General features: G+C 35.7%; 1 protein-coding gene across 5 annotated transcripts in view; it reads right to left on the bottom strand.

The window, feature by feature from the left end:
- The window catches only part of CENPE (centromere protein E), a 76,273-nt gene that overhangs the window by 30,238 nt on the left and 27,521 nt on the right, over positions 1-18,514 (bottom strand). For 4 of the 5 annotated variants that reach the window (XM_040237751.1, XM_040237746.1, XM_040237747.1 and 1 more), the window contains 12 exons: positions 16,805-16,927; positions 16,553-16,718; positions 16,012-16,166; positions 15,204-15,518; positions 14,822-15,094; positions 14,524-14,670; positions 8,436-8,636; positions 6,249-6,407; positions 4,148-4,435; positions 3,866-4,021; positions 513-797; positions 204-362 (listed from right to left, as the gene is read on the bottom strand). In XM_040237751.1, the coding sequence (XP_040093685.1) occupies positions 204-362; positions 513-797; positions 3,866-4,021; positions 4,148-4,435; positions 6,249-6,407; positions 8,436-8,636; positions 14,524-14,670; positions 14,822-15,094; positions 15,204-15,518; positions 16,012-16,166; positions 16,553-16,718; positions 16,805-16,927 (2,427 nt within the window). The remainder of the gene's footprint in view (positions 1-203; positions 363-512; positions 798-3,865; positions 4,022-4,147; positions 4,436-6,248; positions 6,408-8,435; positions 8,637-14,523; positions 14,671-14,821; positions 15,095-15,203; positions 15,519-16,011; positions 16,167-16,552; positions 16,719-16,804; positions 16,928-18,514) is intronic. The other variant, XM_040237749.1, reaches the window with a different exon arrangement.

The following is an 18,514-nucleotide window of genomic DNA, read 5'->3' as shown; positions in this document are numbered from 1 at the left end:
AGCCAAAAATATACCTGCATGCAAACACACATAAAAACATGTGCTTATATATGTGTGTATATATATATATATATTTTTTTTTTTTTAAGGAAAAAAATATAGGATGCTTTCTAAAACAATTTAGTAAGTAAACAGTAATCTTTGTAATCTAGTTAGCTACCTCCCTTAAATTTGTTTCCCCTGTTCCTTTACTCCCATTTTACCTTTTTCTGTAATTTATCATTTGCTGTTTCTAATTCCTGTTGAATGTATGATATTTCAGTTTCTCTCTTTGATAGATCCACTCTCAGTTTACCAATAATTTCCTCTTGTTCTTTTAGGTGACAATGAGCAACTTTAAGTTTCTCTTCAGTTTCTAGTTGCTTTATTATTAAAGGAAATTGCAAGAAAATTTGAAAACATTATAATCATTACATGGTAACGAATTCCTTTTTCCCAAAGGTTTAGTTTTTACCAAGATATTTGCTTACAGAATATTAACACACACACACACGAAAATGAATGACACCTACTTTAGCTGCCATTTCTCTTAGGTTTTCTTGGAGTTGGTTCTTTTCAGATTGAAGAAGTTCTTGTAGCCTCTGAAGCTCAGCTCTCTCCTTAGCTACAGCTTTCACTTCATCATGACTTTCTTGAAGTCTTTCAGACAATTCAAGCTTTTCCATTTCTAGCTTTAGTAGTGCTGAGTCTTTGAATGGTTCCTTCAATTGCTCCACCTCATTCATTATTTTCTTAGTCTCACTGTCCTTTTCTTTCATATTGAAGGACTGTTCTTGTTTGTCTTGAGATGTTTGGATCTAAAGAGAATCATAAAATGATACAGTTGACACCCAGAGATACTTTATTTCATTTTTTGGGAAAAGAAACAGGATGCTTTCTAAAACAATTAAATCAGGGATTTAACAGCTCATTTCCAAAACAATATTTCCTCTCACCCACCCACTCTTCCATTATTCAGATATTTAACACATTTATTGAGTATTCATTGTGTTATCAGTATCCTATAATATTAGAAGTTGGAGATGAAATGGTAAATGAGACTTTACATGATTGGGGCTTTTGGAGACTTATACATTTTAGAAGGAAAAATACATATTATATCAAATCTTAACCAAACAGATATTTCAGGGTACCAGTGGCAAACCTAATCTATTCTGAGTGATTAGGAAGGGCTTCCTGGGGGATGGAAAGCTTCAGGTGAGAGACAAAGGCTGAGAGCACTTGTTAGGCAAAGAGGAGTATGGAAATACTACAGGAAGGAAGACCAGACCATCTGAAAGCTGTGAAATGTGGAAGAGCAATAGACTAGAGTTGCCTGAGCCCAATGAACAGGAAGAAGAGTAGATGAAACAGGGGTAGAAACCAGCAAGCTCTGGGATCCAGGGTCATTTAATAGCAATAATAAGCTATTAAAGTTTTAAGGCGAAAACATCACCTTGGCACAGAATGGGGAATGAATTACAGAAGTATGAAATGAATGGGGAGACCAGTTAGGAGGCTATTGCAGGAAAGCCAGAGAAAGAATCCTGGCTTGGATTAGGGTATTGGTAAAGTGTACTTTGGATGTGAACTGGAGAAGAAAATTATGACAGAATATGGAGAAGAGTGGGAGGATTTCACACATAGGCACATGCCTTAAAATCAACAAGGTTTTGATTCTTGGATTATAGAGGGAGTGGAGAGGAAGGGATAGTAGTAGGGTTGATTCTCAGATTTCTGACTGGATCGGTGAGGGAAATGGTAATGCCTTATGGGATGCTGGAGAAATAAGTTTAAACACAGGAAGAAAACAGTGTTTTGGACTTTATCCCTTCCTGTAATTTAACACTGCTTTTTCTAAATCATTTTCAATACTTAAGAAAACAAGTATCTTCACTGAAACATTTTCCTTCATTATCCATAGTTCCTTAGTATTTATGAGCAGTTTTTAGTTGTTCTATTTCCAATCACTTCGTAATTAAGAGATACTTAAAGAAAACTGATAGGAATATTATAACTATGAATGCACTCTTTCTCACTTATAAAATATAAAACACTTATTAAATGGGAGGAAAGGATGAGACATACTTTAGCCAAAGTTTCTCTCATCTCTTCAGTTGGTCACGTTCAATCTGAAGTGCTTCTATTGTCATTTTAAGATTCTCTCTTTCCTTAGTGAGAGATTTTATCTCCTGTGACTTTCCTGAAGTTTTGCAGCCATCCTGAGACTTTTCACTTCTATATTTGCTAGTGTTGTTGAATCTCTGGCTTTGGATTGTTTTTTCAACAGCTCTGGCTCATCCATTGTTTCCTGAGTATCAGTGATTTCTTTCACATTAGGAAGTGGCTCCTGTTCCTCATGAAGCACTGGGATCTTGTGATATTCATATAATACTAAGGATACTATCTAGACAATGTTGTCATAATTTTTAAAGGGAAAAGATGAGGATACTCTCCATAGCAGCGGAAGTGATTCTAAACTTTCATGGCCTACCACGGACCACAAACTCCTATTTACTCACTTTCCCTTGATTCCTACTCAAGCTATTCATGACTGCTAGTCATATTCTGTCATAATTTTCTTTTTTCTCCAGTTTATATCCAAAGTAAACTTTACTAATAAATTATTAATCTAATCAGTTGCATGCTTCATTTCTATCAGTTCAGTTCAGTCGCTCAGTCATGTCCAACTCTTTGTAACCCCATGGACTGTAGCATGCCAGGCTTCCCTGTCCATCACCAACTCCTGGAGCTTGCCCAAACTCATGTCCATTGAGTTGGTGATGCTATCCAACCATCTCATCCTCTGTCGTCCCCTTCTTCTGCCTTCAATCCTTCCCAGCATCAGGGTCTTTTCAAATGAGTCAGCTCTTCGCATCAGGTGGCCAAAGTATTGGAGTTTCAGCTTCAGCATCAGTCCTCCCAAAGAATATTCAGAACTGATTTCCTTTAGGATGGACTGGTTGGATCTCCTTGCAGTCCAAGGGACTCTTAAGGATCTTCTCCAACATCACAGTTTAAAAGCATCAATTCTTTAGTGCTCAGCTTTCTTTATAGTTCAACTCTCACATCCATACATGACCACTGGAAAAACCACAGCCTTGACTAGACGGACCTTTGTTGGCAATGTAATGTCTCTGCTTTTTATTATGCTGTCTAGGTTGGTCATAGCTTTTCTTCCAAGCAGCAAGCGTCTTTTAATTTCATGGCTGCTGTCACCATCTGCAGTGAATTTGGATCCATTTCTATACTAGTTCCATTTCACTGATTCATTTCTATATTAGTTCTCAAATACAACAGGAGAAAATTCAGAGCTGAGCAGATTATATCCCAATAAATGAATGGCCTCATTCTCAGATGCATTCTAATGCTACTTAACAAATTTTTTATGTGTAAAGATTGATTCCCTCTTTCCATGATCACTAGTGTTACTGTGTAACTTTGCATATCGTATTTCTGCATTTATCAAATTGGAATTGAGAATGTTTTTTATATGCTCATACTGGGGAAAAAGAACAATGTCTTATTCATATCCATAGTCTCAATACTTAGCACACAACTGGCTTTTAACATAGGTTGGTCTAGTTTATGTTTCATTTTCTCCATAGCATTTATTATTGTAAATTATCCTGTTCATTTGATTACTTATTTATTGATAATCTCTTTCCACTACAAAATAAGTTCTATGACTGCAGAGGATCTGTCCACCTTGTTCCCACTTTATTTCTATAATCCAGGACTGTACCCGATACATTAAAAACTCAACAAATATTACTCATAAATGAATTATTTATAACCCATTCACTACCTATCTTTCCTTCAAAGGAGAAAGAAAAGGGACAGAAAGGAGGAAAAGAAGAAAGGATGGAAAGAAGAAAGGACAAACCTCTTCTTGCAGTTTAGTACCGGATTTTTCTAAGTTCTTCTGAACATTTATTATCTGAGCGGTCTTCTCAGAAATGTTTCTTCTTAGTTCTTCAGTAGTTTCTTGGTGTTCTTTTAGATGCATGTGGGCCGTCTGTAGTTCTTCTGTTTCTAGACCCTTTATTAGGAAGTGAAATTTAAAGAATAATTGTAAGAACATCATCCACACTGCCGCCCCCTTTCCAACTGACTCAGCCTTTAAAGAAACATTCAATAGATGAAGGGAAAGGCCACGGCTTACCACTACTTCAGTCTCTCTGCTGTGCTCTTTGAGCTCATTTTTCTCTGCTTCAAAGGACTCCTGTAATTTCTTCAGGTCGTTTCTTTCTTTGGTTATGAATTTCATTTCCTCACAATTTTCATGAAGTTTCTGAGCCAACTCTATCTTCTCAGTTTTTATACGTTCCAATGTTAGTTCTTGGTTCTTTAGTTCATTCTTTAAGTTTTCCATTTCATTTATCTTTTTCTGCATCTCGCTCATCTCTTCTTGTGCACTAAGCAGTTGCTGCTGTTTTTCTTGCAGTTGTTGGCTCTTAAGAAATACAGTTTTTATAATTACTATTTTGTCTATACTCTCTTAAAATTCTTATGTAAAATCTACTTTGCAAACTGAAATCATCATTATCATAGCCCTGTCGACTACTCCAAAATAAGCAGACAAGGGGCATTAAAAGTAAAATAACTTTCTAGGTACAATGTCTAGTGGGTCAAATAGTGTCCCACACCAAATTCAAGTCTACCCAGACCCCGAGAACCTGATCTTCTTTGAAAATAGGGTTTCTGTAGATGTGATTAGTCAAGGACTGAGAAGGAATCCGCCTAGATTAAGGTCGGCCCTAAATCCAGTGTGAGTACTCCTTGTAAGAGACAGAGGACACACAGAGACACAGAGAAGGTCCTATGAAGATGGAGGCAGAGATTGGAGAGATGTAGCTATAAGCCAAGAAACAACAACGTCAGCTAGGAGTCAAGGACAGGAAGAGGAATTAAAGGATTCTTCCCTAGAGCCTTTGGAGGGAGCCTGGTCCCGCCAATACTGTGATTGTGAACTTCTAAGATGCAGAACTGTGAAAGAATAAATTCTTGTTGTTTTAAGCCATCAAGTTTATGGTAATTTGATACAAAAACCCTAGGAAACTAATATAGTGCCACTAGGTTAATCAAGGAAGAATGTGAAAATGAGAAAAACTAAAAAACAAAAGAGATTAATTAAATATGCAGACATCACTGTGCCAAATAACTATAATTCCATGTCTCTTAAAAACTTGAATAATTTACTTCCATTTCTAGTGAGGGCCATATGAAGTGGCCCAAACAAACAATGAAGCATTAACTTTTACATAAGCTCAATGATTTCCCTCCTTTAGGAGGAATATGAAATAGAAATTAGGTTTTAACATATTCAATTAGGTTATAGTAAAAGGGATGAGAATTAAGAGAATCCATACTAGGAAAAAATATATATAAGCACAATGGAAATCACTGTATATTATCGGTAATGAATGTGATACTGCTTTCAGAATATACAGAAAGATCTCAGTGGGTGCATTTTAGAATTACTCGGGAATATAGTTATTACCAGAGTCTTAGGCTTGTCTACAAATTTTACCATAGCATCTAATTGAAGATATCTAAGTGATAATATAGTCATCCCTTGTTAGCCATGGAAGAGTAGTTCTAGGACCTCTGCAGTTACCAAAATCCATGAATGCTCAAGTCCCTTTTATAAAATGACAACTATTTGTATATAACCTAAACACATCCTCTCATATACTTTAACTCATCTCTAGATTACATATGATACTGAATACAATATAAATGCTATGTAAGTAGTTGCCCAAGTGTGGCAATTTTGGGTTTCAGTTTTTGGAACTTTCTGCATTTTTCCTCTGAATATTTCTGATCTGTGGCTAGTTGAATCCATGGATGCAGAACCTGCAGATACAGAGGGCTGACTGTAGAGACGAATCTCACATTTCTGAGCAAGACTAACACACCTCTACAAGGGCAGAATCTTTGTTTTGTTGACCAATGTATCTCAAGAGCCCAGAAGAGTGCCTGGCTATGGCAGTGCTCAATAAGCACTTGATGAACGAACATATCAAATGACTTGTTTAGAAAAATGAAGGCCTTCCCCCATCTAAAGACTCCAGAATAATATAATCATCACAAAGGATATTGGTTAACATCTCAGTAGGAGTTGAAACTGTCCAAAATATTGTCCATTAAGATCTGTTCATCTGAGAGGTTATTTCTGGAATTTAGGTTTACTGGAATCAAATTTATTATATAAGTAAAAAATTTAGTCAGGAAAAATGACCAGGAAGATAACTTTAAAAAGTCACCTTTTCCTTTAGCTTTTCTTGAACTTCTGATAGTTTTTCACAGGTCCTAGAAAGCTCTTCTTCTTTCTTAATGGTATGGTTCTTTTCTTGTGCAACAATATCCTGTTGTTTTTTAAGTTCGTTTCCAAGAAATCTTAATTCTTCCTGGTTTTCAATGGTCTAGAATTTTTTTTAAAAAGTTGAGATCAAAATAATACTCACTTACATTTAAGAAATCAGGTAAAAATCAGAATTTACTTTAGCCAAAAAATGAAGAGATCATGGCAAACTATATTGGAAAAGATTAATTTAAAAAGTGAGGCTTTAATCATATAAATGCCAAGAATCTGATTTTTTTAAATACTGTTTCTTCATTGCTCACCTTACATTCCTATCATGAGAATTAGAACTGGGTTTAGTATTTTATCATGAGAGATTTGCTCATTTTCTACCCCTAAGCCAAAAGACACTTTTAAGCTTTTGTTGACAACAGATAATATGAGACACTTATCTATATATCTATATATGGTTATGGTCTTTTCATATGCCAGAATGGCTTTGATTTTACACACTGCTTAATAGCAAGGTCAAAATGGCAGCACTGTTTGCTAGCAGGAGGTGGACTAATCCAAGTTATTAAGCTTAAACAGTAACATCCTTAAGTATTCTTAAGAGTACTTAGCATTCTTAAGTCACAAAAACATCTCAAGCCAGAGACTGATAAATGAATATGACTTTTGTCTGTATTGTTACTTACAGTCAATAATTCTAACCAAACAGACAATCCCAAGAAACACAGAAAACCACACAGAAGGTCAGATGCTACTGTGATCCATAGCAAACTTCTCAAAGTATTAATTTCATTCTAGGTACATTATATTGTGTCTAAATTTAGAAACAAAGTAGGTTTGCAAATATTGGCAAACATTAACAATAAACAATTAAAACTGAAGTAAAAAATTCCAACGGCATATATAAAAGAGAAACATTTAGGAACAAATTTAAGAAAACATGGAAAAGATCTGTAGACTGAAAAGTATTACATATCACAGACACAACAAATAATTTATAAAAAGATAAACAACGGCCAATCGCTTCAGTTGTGTCCGACTCTGTGTGACCCCATAGATGGCAGCCCACCAGGCTCCCCGTCCCTGGGATTCTCCAGGCAAGAACACTGGAGAGGAAGCATGAAAAGATGTCCAATATCTTTACAGTCATTAGGGAAAGGCCAATGAAAACTATGAGGCACACGCCCAACAGAATGGTTAACATTAAACACAACAATACTGTGAAGTGTTGGTGAGGATGTGGAATCATCAGAATTCTTTTAATTTGCTGATAGAAATATAAAATGGTACAACTACTTTGGGAATCAACCTAGTAAATTTTCAGCAAGTCAAATATATATCTCCCTATGATCCAGCTATTCCATTTAGATATTTATCCTAGAGACATAAAAAACAAAATCTCCATAAAAATATTTGTTTATGAATGTTTATAGCATCATTATTCAAAACAGCCAAATAGTGAAGAGAATCTAGATTTCCACCAGCAGGAGAAAGTCTAAACAAACTGTAGTCTTTCCAACAATGGAATGCTACCCAGCAATGAGCAGGAGAGCAGAAAGAAGGCATGGGCTCCCCAGGTGGCGCTAGTGGCAAAGAGCCTGCCTGCTAATGCAGGAGACATAAGAGACAAGGGTTCTATCCCCAGGTTGGGAAGATTCCCCGGAGGAGGGCATGGCAACCCACTCCAGTATTCACGCCTGGAGAATCCCACAGACGGAGAAGCCTGGTAGGCTACGGTCCAAAGGTTGCAAAGAGTCGGACACAACTGAAGCAACTTAGCATGCACACACAGAAAGAAGACACAAAAGAGTGTATGCCGTGTGATTCTATTTGTATGAATTTCTAGAAGAGACAAAATGATTAAGGTAAAAACCATAAGGATAGTGACTACATGGGGCAGAGGTTAAGACTGGGATTGAGTAGATCAGGGCTCAAGGGAACATTCTGGGGTGATGTTCCACAACCTGATGAAAATGGAAAGTCCACAGTAGAGACATTTGTCAAAAGTCATCAGACTGTATACTTGCATCTGTTACATTTATCACATGGAATGTAAGATATACCTCAATCAAATTGTAAAAGTCTAAAGTATACAAGGACAAAAACGTACTGCAAAGTTTACAGTGCTTAATCCTACCATTTCAATGTTTTCTCTTAGGTCAGTTTTCAGTTGTTCCTTTTCTGCTGTAATACTCTCTAACATTTGTTGCAGTTCATTTTTCTCCTGTATTAAAGAAAATATCTTTCTCTCTTGCTCAGTTAGCTCATTATCCTCAGCATCTGTGAGAGCTTGGGTTTTTGTGGTTTCCAAATTTTGGCTTTTATCTATGACAACCATCTAAAATATAAATACAGTAAAGAATTTCTTAGTTAACAATACTTTTAATAATAATAATAAAAACAGCCAATACATATTACTTTATATCATGCAATATTTTCATATATTGACATACTTAATCTTCACTATAACTTTATGAGGTAGGTACTATTATTATCTCCATTTGACAGATGAGGAAATAATCCCAGAGAGGATAGGTCACTTGCCCAAGGTCACTCAGAGATGAAAAACCAGGTTTTGAACTGAATGTTCTGGCTCCAGTGTGTGCTCTTGCGCCTGATCACTAATAAGAACTACCTAAACAGCTGACAGAATGTGGTCCACTGGAGAAGGGAATGTAAAACCACTTCAGTGTTCTTGCCTTGAGAACCCCATGAACAGTATGAAAAGGCAAAATGATAGGATACTGAAAGAGGAACTCCCCAGGTCGGTAGGTGCCCAATATGCTACTGGAGATCACTGGAGAAATAAGTCCAGAAAGAATGAAGGGATGGAGCCAAAGCAAAAACAATACCCAGCTGTGGATGTGACTGGTGATAGAATCAAGGTCTGATGCTATAAACAGCATTATTGCATAGGAACCTGGAATGTTAGGTCCATGAATCAAGGCAAATTGGAAGTGGTCAAACAGGAGATGGCAAGAGAGAACGTTGACATTCTAGGAATCAGTGAACTAAAATGGACTGGATGGGTGACTTTAACTCAGATGACCATTATATTTACTACTGCAGGCAGAAATCCCTTAGAAGAAATGGAGTAGCCATCATGGTCAACAAAAGAGTCTGAAATGCAGTACTTGGATGCAATCTCAAAAATGACAGAATGATCTCTGTTCGTTTCTAAGACAAACCATTCAATATCACAGTAATCCAAGCCTAAGCCCCAACCAGTAATGCTGAAGAAGCTGAAGTTGAACGGTTCTATGAAGACCTACAAGACCTTTTAGAACTAACACCTAAAAAAGATGTCTTTTTCATTATAGGGGATGGAATGCAAAAGTAGGAAGTCAAGAAACACCTAGGATAACAGGCAAATTTGGTCTTGGAATACGGAATGAAGCAGGGCAAAGGCTAATAGAGTTTTGCCAAGAGAACGCACTGGTCATAGCAAACACCCTCTTCCAACAACATAAGAGAAGACTCTACACATGGACATCACCAGATGGTCAACACCGAAATCAGACTGATTATATTCTTTGCAGCCAAGATGGAGAAGCACTACACAGTCAGCAAAAACAAGACCGGGAGCTGACTGTGGCTCAGATCATGAACTCCTTAGTGCCAAATTCAGACTTAAATTGAAGAAAGTGGGGAAAACCATGAGACCATTCAGGTATGACCTAATCAAATTCCTTATGATTATACAGTGGAAGTAAGAAATAGATTTAAGGGACTAGATCTGATAGATAGAGTGCCTGATGAACTATGGACAGAGGTTCGTGACATTGAAGAGAAGACAGAGATCAAGACAATCCCCATGGAAAAGAAATGCAAACAAGCAAAATGACTGTCTGGGGAGGCCTTACAAATAGCTGTGAAAAGAATAGAAGCGAAAAGCTAAGGAGGTAAGGAAAAATATAAGCATCTGAATGCAGAGTTCCAAAGAATAGCAAAGAGAGATAAGAAAGCCTTCCTCAGCTATCAATGCAAAGTAATAGAGAAAAAGAACTGAATGGGAAAGACTAGAGATCTCTTCAAGAAAATTAGAGATACCAAGGGAACATTTCATGCAAAGATGGGCTCGATAAAGGACGGAAATGGTATGGACCTAACGGAAGCAGAAGTTATTAAGAAGAGGTGGCAAGAATACACAGAAGAACTATACAAAGAGATCTTCATGACTAAGATAATCACAATGGTGTGATCACTCACCTAGAGCCAGACATCCTGGAATGTGAGGTCAAGTGGGCCTTAGAAAGCATCACTATGAACAAAGCTAGTGGAGGTGATGGAATTCCAGTTGAACTATTTCAAATCCTGGAAGATGATGCTGTGAAAGTGCTGCACTCAATATGCCAGCAAATTTGGAAAACTCAGCAGTGGCCACAGGACTGGAAAAGGTCAGTTTTCATTCCAATCCCAAAGAAAGGCAATGCCAAAGAATGCTCAAACTACCACACAATTGCACTCATCTCACATGCTAGTAAAGTAATGCTCTAAATTCTCCAAGCCAGGCTTTAGACCTGCCTCTTGAGAAACCCGTATGCAGGTCAGGAAGCAACAGTTAGAACTGGACATGGAACAACAGACTGGTTCCAAATAGGAAAAGGAATATGTCAAGGCTGTATATTGTCACCCTGCTTAATGAACTTCTATGCAGAGTACATCATGAGAAACCCTGGGCTGGAAGAAGCACAAGCTGGAATCAAGATTGCCGGGAGAAATAGCAATAACCTCAGATATGCAGATGACACCACCCTTATGGCGAACGTGAAGAGGAACTAAAAAGCCTCTTGATGAAAGTGAAAGAGGAGAGTGAAAAAGTTGTCTTAAAGCTCAACATTCAGAAAACGAAGATCATGGCATCTAGTCCCATCACTTCATGGGAAATAGATGGGGAAACAGTGAAAACAGTGTCAGACTATTTTTTGGGGCTCCAAAATCACTGTAGATGGTGATTGCAGCCATGAAACTAAAAGACGCTTGCTCCTTGGAAGGAAAGTTGTGACCAGCCTAGATAGCATATTGAAAAGCAGAGACATTACTTTGCCAACAAACGTCAGTCTAGTCAAGGCTATGGTTTTTCCAGTGGTCATGTATGGATGTGAGAGTTGGACTGTGAAGAAAGCTGAGCATCAAAGAATTGATGCTTTTGAACTGTGGTGTTGGAGAAGACTCTTGAGAGTTCCTTGGACTGCAAGGAGATCCAACAAGTCCATTCTAAGGGAGATCAGTCCTGCGTGTTCATTGGAAGGAATGATGCTAAAGCTGAAACTCCAATACTTTGGCCACCTCATGCGAAGAGTTGACTCATTGGAAAAGATTCTGATGCTGGGAGGGACTGGGGGCAGGAGGAGAAGGGGACTACAGGGGATGAGATAGGTGGATGGCATCACCGACTCGATGGACGTGAGTATTAGTAAACTCCGGGAGTTGGTGATGGACAGGGAGGCCTGGCATGCTGCGATTCATGGGGTCGCAAGGAGTTGGACACAACTGAGCCACTGAACTGAACTGAAACAGCTATAGATAATTAATAATTATCTTTATGTATGATGGGTTAACCATATTTTATGAAAAAGTAAGCTACTTTGAGCTCTATCATTTTATTTCTTTCCTTAAAAGTTGGAAATCATTCCCTAATCCCAATAAGAATATTCCCAACTTTCATTTTCAGAGGTAGTGCATACTTACCTACAATGGTAAGTATATGTCATTGTAAGTATACATGTAGAGGGCAAAGTAATTTTGGTAGAAATATATCTCACATTATAATATATAATTCATCTTTTCTTAATATATAATTTTCAATTACAGCTTAAGAAAAGCATGTTATATAAATTCATTTATCCATAATAAGTCTTAACCAAATGTAACTTAAAATGTGAAGTTCCTGGTAAAAGGAGACTAAGGCTAACATCACAATTGTTGCCATGAAATTAGGTGTTACTATATAACTTTATACTAGTCTAATAAATATTCAACTCAATACTGGTCACATATGTCTTAAAAAGTTTTTATAAAGATCTATAATTAATGTTAGAAAAAAATCTGAAAAATAAAGAGAAAAAATATCATCAATGTCACCAACACAACCACTATTAGAATTCTGGAATATTTCATTCCAGTGTTTTCCATTAACTTTTAAAAAACATAGCAATCATAATTAATTTACATATATAGGATTCACTGTAGCTTTTCTTTTTCGTGTAGATCATATGCATTTTCCCATACTATTATGTAAACTTCAAATTAGTATTTTTAGTAGCTACTTTGTTCTCTAGAGTAGATACAGACAAACCATCCTTTGTTTAGTTACCCTCTTAAGTGCTGGCAATACTCATGAGCTTCTGAAAATGTTGCACACCATGGAGCTAACTATATGAGAAATTAAGGTGGGGAACATATAGCCTTTGGGACCAGTTTGTCAGATACTATAATTCACACTCCTGAATCTTTACTCCTAAAGAAAGGAATATCTACAAAGACAAAGAAGATGAAGACAAAGTATTCTATTATGATAACCAAGGTACATTTAAAAACTGAACTCAGACTAGGAAATATTTCAGCTAATGTGGTTATGAGTAAAATTTAATTTCTGTTGAGACACCCTAGAGAAACTGCATTTCCAAAGACAGAGACATCAAAGGTTGAAAATGGGCACTCCAAGAGGATTTCTGACAGACCTACTAATAGACCTCTGTGGTGCCCAGAATAGAGGGGTCCTAGGAGATTCCTGGACCCTCTCTTTTATCTACATGGGTGATTCCAGCATGAATATGGTTATCATTGGACCAAGGTAATCTCAGCCTTCCTGCCCAGACTTCAAGACCTCTAATAAACAGAATGGTGCCAAAAATCCCATCAGACCCTTTGTCACCATGGAAGCTTCTAGCATGAACATAATACTACAGAAGCTAGGTGGTCCCAATGAGTATAACTTCCCTCACTTCTCATTTATTGTCTCCTCATGTGTGTGTATGTTAGTCATTCTCGTATCCAATTCTTTGTGACGCCATGGGCTTCTCTGTCCGTGGAATTCTCCAGGCAGAATATTGGAGTGGGTTGCCATTTCCTTCTCCAGGCCTCCTTCTCATGGGGCACTATGATTGGATTAGTTTTAAAGCAGATATACATTGCTATATCTTATTCTAAATAAACTATTCATAAAACCTTCCCCTTACGAAAGCAGAAGTTATAAACTTCAAATCAAGGTCAAGAACCTTTGGCCCAGGTTGATCCAAATTATAGATAAGCTGAGAACATGAGATAATAGAGGAAATGAAAGGCCTTAAGCATAGGAGAGAGAAGAGAAAGCTCCTTTTCCAGCACTGGAATATTGTATGTCAGGGCAGAGGGGGGAAAAAGAAGCTAACTTAAACTGTATAAAAATTTAAAACTTCTGTGCATCAGAGGACACAATCAACAGAGTGAAAAGACAACCTATGAAATGGGAGAAAATACTTGCAAATCATAAAACTGATAAAGGGTTAATATCCAAAAAACAGAATTCTTACAACAAAAAACCAACTTAAAAATGGGCAAAAACTTGAACAGACATTTCTGCAAAGACAAACAGTCTGTGATATTTTGTTATGGCAGCCCTAGCAGACTAATATGCCTCCTTTTAAAAAAATCACCATTAGCATCCCAATGCATATAATTAAATTTGTAACTGATTGAATAATCAGTTAAGTATTATTTTTTTTAAAGCAGTTTTTCTCCTAAAGTCTCAGGGCAAAATGAATCTTACTATCCAGAATGAATTAAGGTAAGATTTAAGCACCTAAGAGTAAAATTAAGGCCCAAACCCTAGAAATAGATACAAACACGATATACAGGTTGATTCTATAGCAAACTCTAAACAAACATAAAGTATACAAAATCCAACATAAAACAAATATTTTAGCCATAATAAGCACAGAATCTTTCTCACACTGTTAGAGTTCAGTGAGGTCTGAAGATGTGCAAATTATATCAGGTCTCAGAAAAAAGATCAGCTCAAAATCTGAATTAGTACTTTTTGTCTTTTCCTTTTCAAATTGATGGTAAGCAGTTATATTTGAAGTTATTTCAAAGACATTAGGCTTAAGCATGTAAATTATTCTGAGTTATTACTACTGTGAATAATAAAGATTGAGATTACCATTATGTACTTTAGTGTTTGAGGTTAAGGTTATATACTTAAGTGTCAAGGTTTTATGATAATTTTGACCAGAAACACTTACCTTTTCCTGAAATTCATCCCTAGTTTCTTCTATATGCAAATTCTTGGAAGTTTCCTCAGAAATTTTCATTTTTAGCACGTTAATTGTTTCTTGGTGTTGTTTCAAAGACTCAAGCGCATTTCGTAGCTGTTCCTGGGTATCTATATTCTTTGTCAGAGAAATAGAAAATAATTTTCATTAGAATGTGAAACAATGAAAATAATTTTACAGTTACTGCTTGATCGTAAATAATAAATGATGGCTTCTGAAAGGTTTTTAAAGAGGCTCTAAGATTTCAAAAGTTCAGTCAAAACCTTACCATATTTATAGTATCCTGAATGTCAATTTTGAGTTGGTCCCTCTCAATTTCTAGGCTCTCTTGGAGTTGTTTTTGATCATCTTTTTCTTGGGTTAAGGTTTTTACTTCTACTAATGTTTGTTGAAGTTTCTCAGTAATCAGTGTTTTCTCCTTTTCTACCATTTGCAGTCTAGAATCCCTACTTTCTAATTGTTTCTTCAGCTCTTCCACTTCCTTTGAACTTTCTTGAGTCTCAGTTGTTTTTTGTTGAAGTTCTTGGGTTTTGTGAGAGAGCTTTAAGATAAGAAAAAATAAATGTGAAAAGCAGATCATTCTGCGACATATATACGGAAGCAAAACCCCAGAACAAATATCATTTCCCTAGAGGATGTCCTGCACTAACCTCTGTCTTCAAAGCCTCCAAATTTAACCCAAGTTCTTCAGCTTCTTTAGAGAGATTTCCTATTTCTTGATTCAATTTTGCATTTTCTTCAAGGACCATCTTATACTTTTGCTCAAATTCAATATGGTGATTTTTAATATCTTTGAATTCTTGATCAGTGCTTTCACAACTCAGCTGGGGAGTTGGTAGGTCATTTTTAGTGCTCCCAATTTCTTCAAGTAAACCTTGAATTCTACTTTCCTTATCAACTACTTCAGAAGACAATTTGTCTTTTTCTGATGTTACTATATAGAGCTCTTCAGATTTATCACGTATCTACGGAAAAGAAAGAAAATTTAGCTATGAAAGCAAGATATGATATAGTTGACCCATTTTGAGGAAAAAAGCTTTCTTTGCCTTACTCCCTCCCCACCAAAGACACTGAAATTAAAGGTTTGATTGAGGAATGGCAATATTTTTCTTGTCATATCTCTTTAACACATATTATCCTGTTTAACTTTACTTTCAAAGCTTTGCTTTCTAATCTCTGGTTCTAATAAGAATTGCACACAGAAGGGCACTCAGTAGAAACACAATCAGGATGTGTCTTTAAATCCTTACCTATCATTTAAAAATGTTTTCTATCTTTCTGATGAGGCAGGCATTGCATGATTTTTCTTAGAATTTTACTTGTATTTCTTTTGCTAACAAACTGAATCAAACATTTATAGTCTCTTGCCTGGCACTTTATAATAAATTATGGCAAAATATTTAAGGTACTTTGCAAAGGTTTTTACTTCATGAGTTGCTTTCTTGAAAATATGTTTACCTCTTTCCTTAGCATTTCTACTTCTGAAGGTAAAGATTTCAATTCTGACAGCAAATTAACTTCATTACGCAAAGTTTCATTTTCTTCGACTGCTTTTTTCAATTCTTTCTGTAGATGGGTTATTTTTCTTTCCAATTCCATATTAGAAAGAAAATCTAGAAAATTTTTAGTAAGTTTAAAACAGCTTGCAATTATTGGATCAATCTAAATTATACATGTAGATTATTTAATCAGATTGTATAAAACTTATTAAAGAAAGAGTCAGTGTAGGTAGTTAATCCAATAGTTAATCACCTTGTCCAAGATTGGGTTCAATTTATTTGAGAAATAATTTTTAAACTCTTCTGATTTAATGTCTGATATAAACGATTTAACATTTATAAATTCTGATACCAAATGACAGTAACATTTAACATTAAGCAATTAAAAACACCAGAGAATAATGGATTTTTAATCACTGGAATAAAGCTGCAAAATCTTTTAGGTATTGTTCTATATAAAGACAGATTTGCAAAGAGGTAAGTCTGAAATGATAAAATACCTTTTGGAACTTTGCCATCTATAAGGGAGGTGAGTTTTGTTATTTCATTAAAAGAAGATTGTAATTCTTTCTCCAGATCAACTTGCATTTTCTTTTTCGCCTCCAACTGACTTTGATATAACTGGGTATCATTTTCCATCTGCTTGCATGTACTTGCAAGTTCTTTCTATTGAGAGAAACACTGTAAATTCACAGAAATGTACTGTGAAATGAATTTCAACTGTTATTGTAAATATTACAAAAATTACTCACCATTTTCTCTTTCAGCTTTAGATTTTCACTTCTAAGAAAGGCTGATTCTCTCTTAGCATCAAGAGCTACAGTTTCAGCATCAAGCAGAGTCTGTCTCATTTGTTTTAGGTCTTCAGTGTTTTCCTTTACACATGACAAAAAAGATTTAGTGAAATCTAATTTTGTTAGATTTGGAAAAGCCAATATACACATGTATGTTATTTCTAAGAAATGAAAAATGATTACAATATGCAAATTACCAAGTGTATTTTTAGAATAGATAAAAATGAATAATATTTTTCATAATAAAAATATTTTAGGGAATTTTAAGGGGTTCAGTGGTTAGGATTCAATGCTTTCACTGCCAGGGGCTGGGTTTGACCCCTGGTCAGGGAATTAAGATCCTACAAGCCATGCAATGGAGCCAAAAGAGAAAAATTAAAAAAAAAAAAAAAAAAATCTAGCTATAGTGTTTCAAAATTATACATGCATCGTGTAGAAGTACTATAATAATTCTGCTATTGTTTAGAAGGGATAACATAATTGTTGCTCACCTAGCCTGTTAAGTTTTCTATGTATTTTTGTTTACTCTTTGTTTATGTTTTGTTTTGGTCATGCTGCAGGGCAAGTGGGATCTTAGTCCCCCTGCCAGGGACTGAACCTGTGCCCCCTGAAGTATAAGTGTGGAGTTTTAAGCACCAGAATGCCAAAGAAGTCTTTGTTTTCTTTTTTTAAAGCTACTCTCTGCAAAACATGACAGGTGTGTACTTAATAGTTAAAATTAAGGACATTTAATAACAAATTAAAAAAAAGATAAATAATTCAGTAGAAAAATAGAGAAAGGATATGAATAGGCAACTCAAAGAAGAGAAAAAGGAAATGACTGATAAATATGAAAAAAAATTTAGCTCACTTTTAGAAAGAAGTGGCATTTTAACATGACTTCAGCCATACATGAATTCAACCATATGTCCTTGGCAAAATATTAATGGGTGCATGCATGAATCAATGAACTGGATGAATAAAGAGAAAGAAATAAACAATTTAAAAAATGGGCAAGGTCATCTCTGGCGGTCCAGTGGTTGGGACTCCAAGCTTCCAATGCAGGGTGCCTGGATCTGATCCTTGGTTGGGGAACTGAGATCCCACATGCCACGTAGCACAGCCAAAAAAATTTAGAAAAAAAAGGTGGTGTTGGGGGGAATTCTTATTCTATCAATAGACACGCCAGGATTATATGAAAGAGTCTTTCTCTCTAAGGCCTTAGAACAATAAGAACACTTTCAAAAAGATCATTTGCCATTAACAAAAGGTAATAAAAGAGTATCAATAGAAGATAATAAAAAGTACTCTGAAAAACTCAAATGCAAACAAAAGAAGAACAAAAACAGCTAATAATCTAAAATTTCTGGCTAGAAATTGCTGCCTTTTAAAAAAAGAGAGTTAAAAACTAGAATTCAACTGATACTTTCTTGAAGTAATCAAGTGAATTGAAAGAAAATAGGAAAAAAAAGCTAATTCCACCATAAGATTCATTACTGTTTAATAGCACGATCTTATACTGACCAAAATAACCTATAGCTACAGTTTCTGAAAAATATCAAATTGTTAAAATAGTTACTTCATTATAATGAGAATGCATTAATATATATATATTAATGAAATAGAATTAGTGTAATTTATGAAATCATGCTCAATTACATGTTTTATAGTTCTAATTACTAATCAATG

Source organism: Oryx dammah, unplaced genomic scaffold, assembly GCF_014754425.2.
Source record: "Oryx dammah isolate SB20612 unplaced genomic scaffold, SCBI_Odam_1.1 HiC_scaffold_3, whole genome shotgun sequence".
NCBI classification, from domain to species: domain Eukaryota; kingdom Metazoa; phylum Chordata; class Mammalia; order Artiodactyla; family Bovidae; genus Oryx; species Oryx dammah.
The sequence above is the reverse complement of the archived record's forward strand: the minus strand, read 5'-3'. Positions and strand labels throughout refer to the sequence as shown.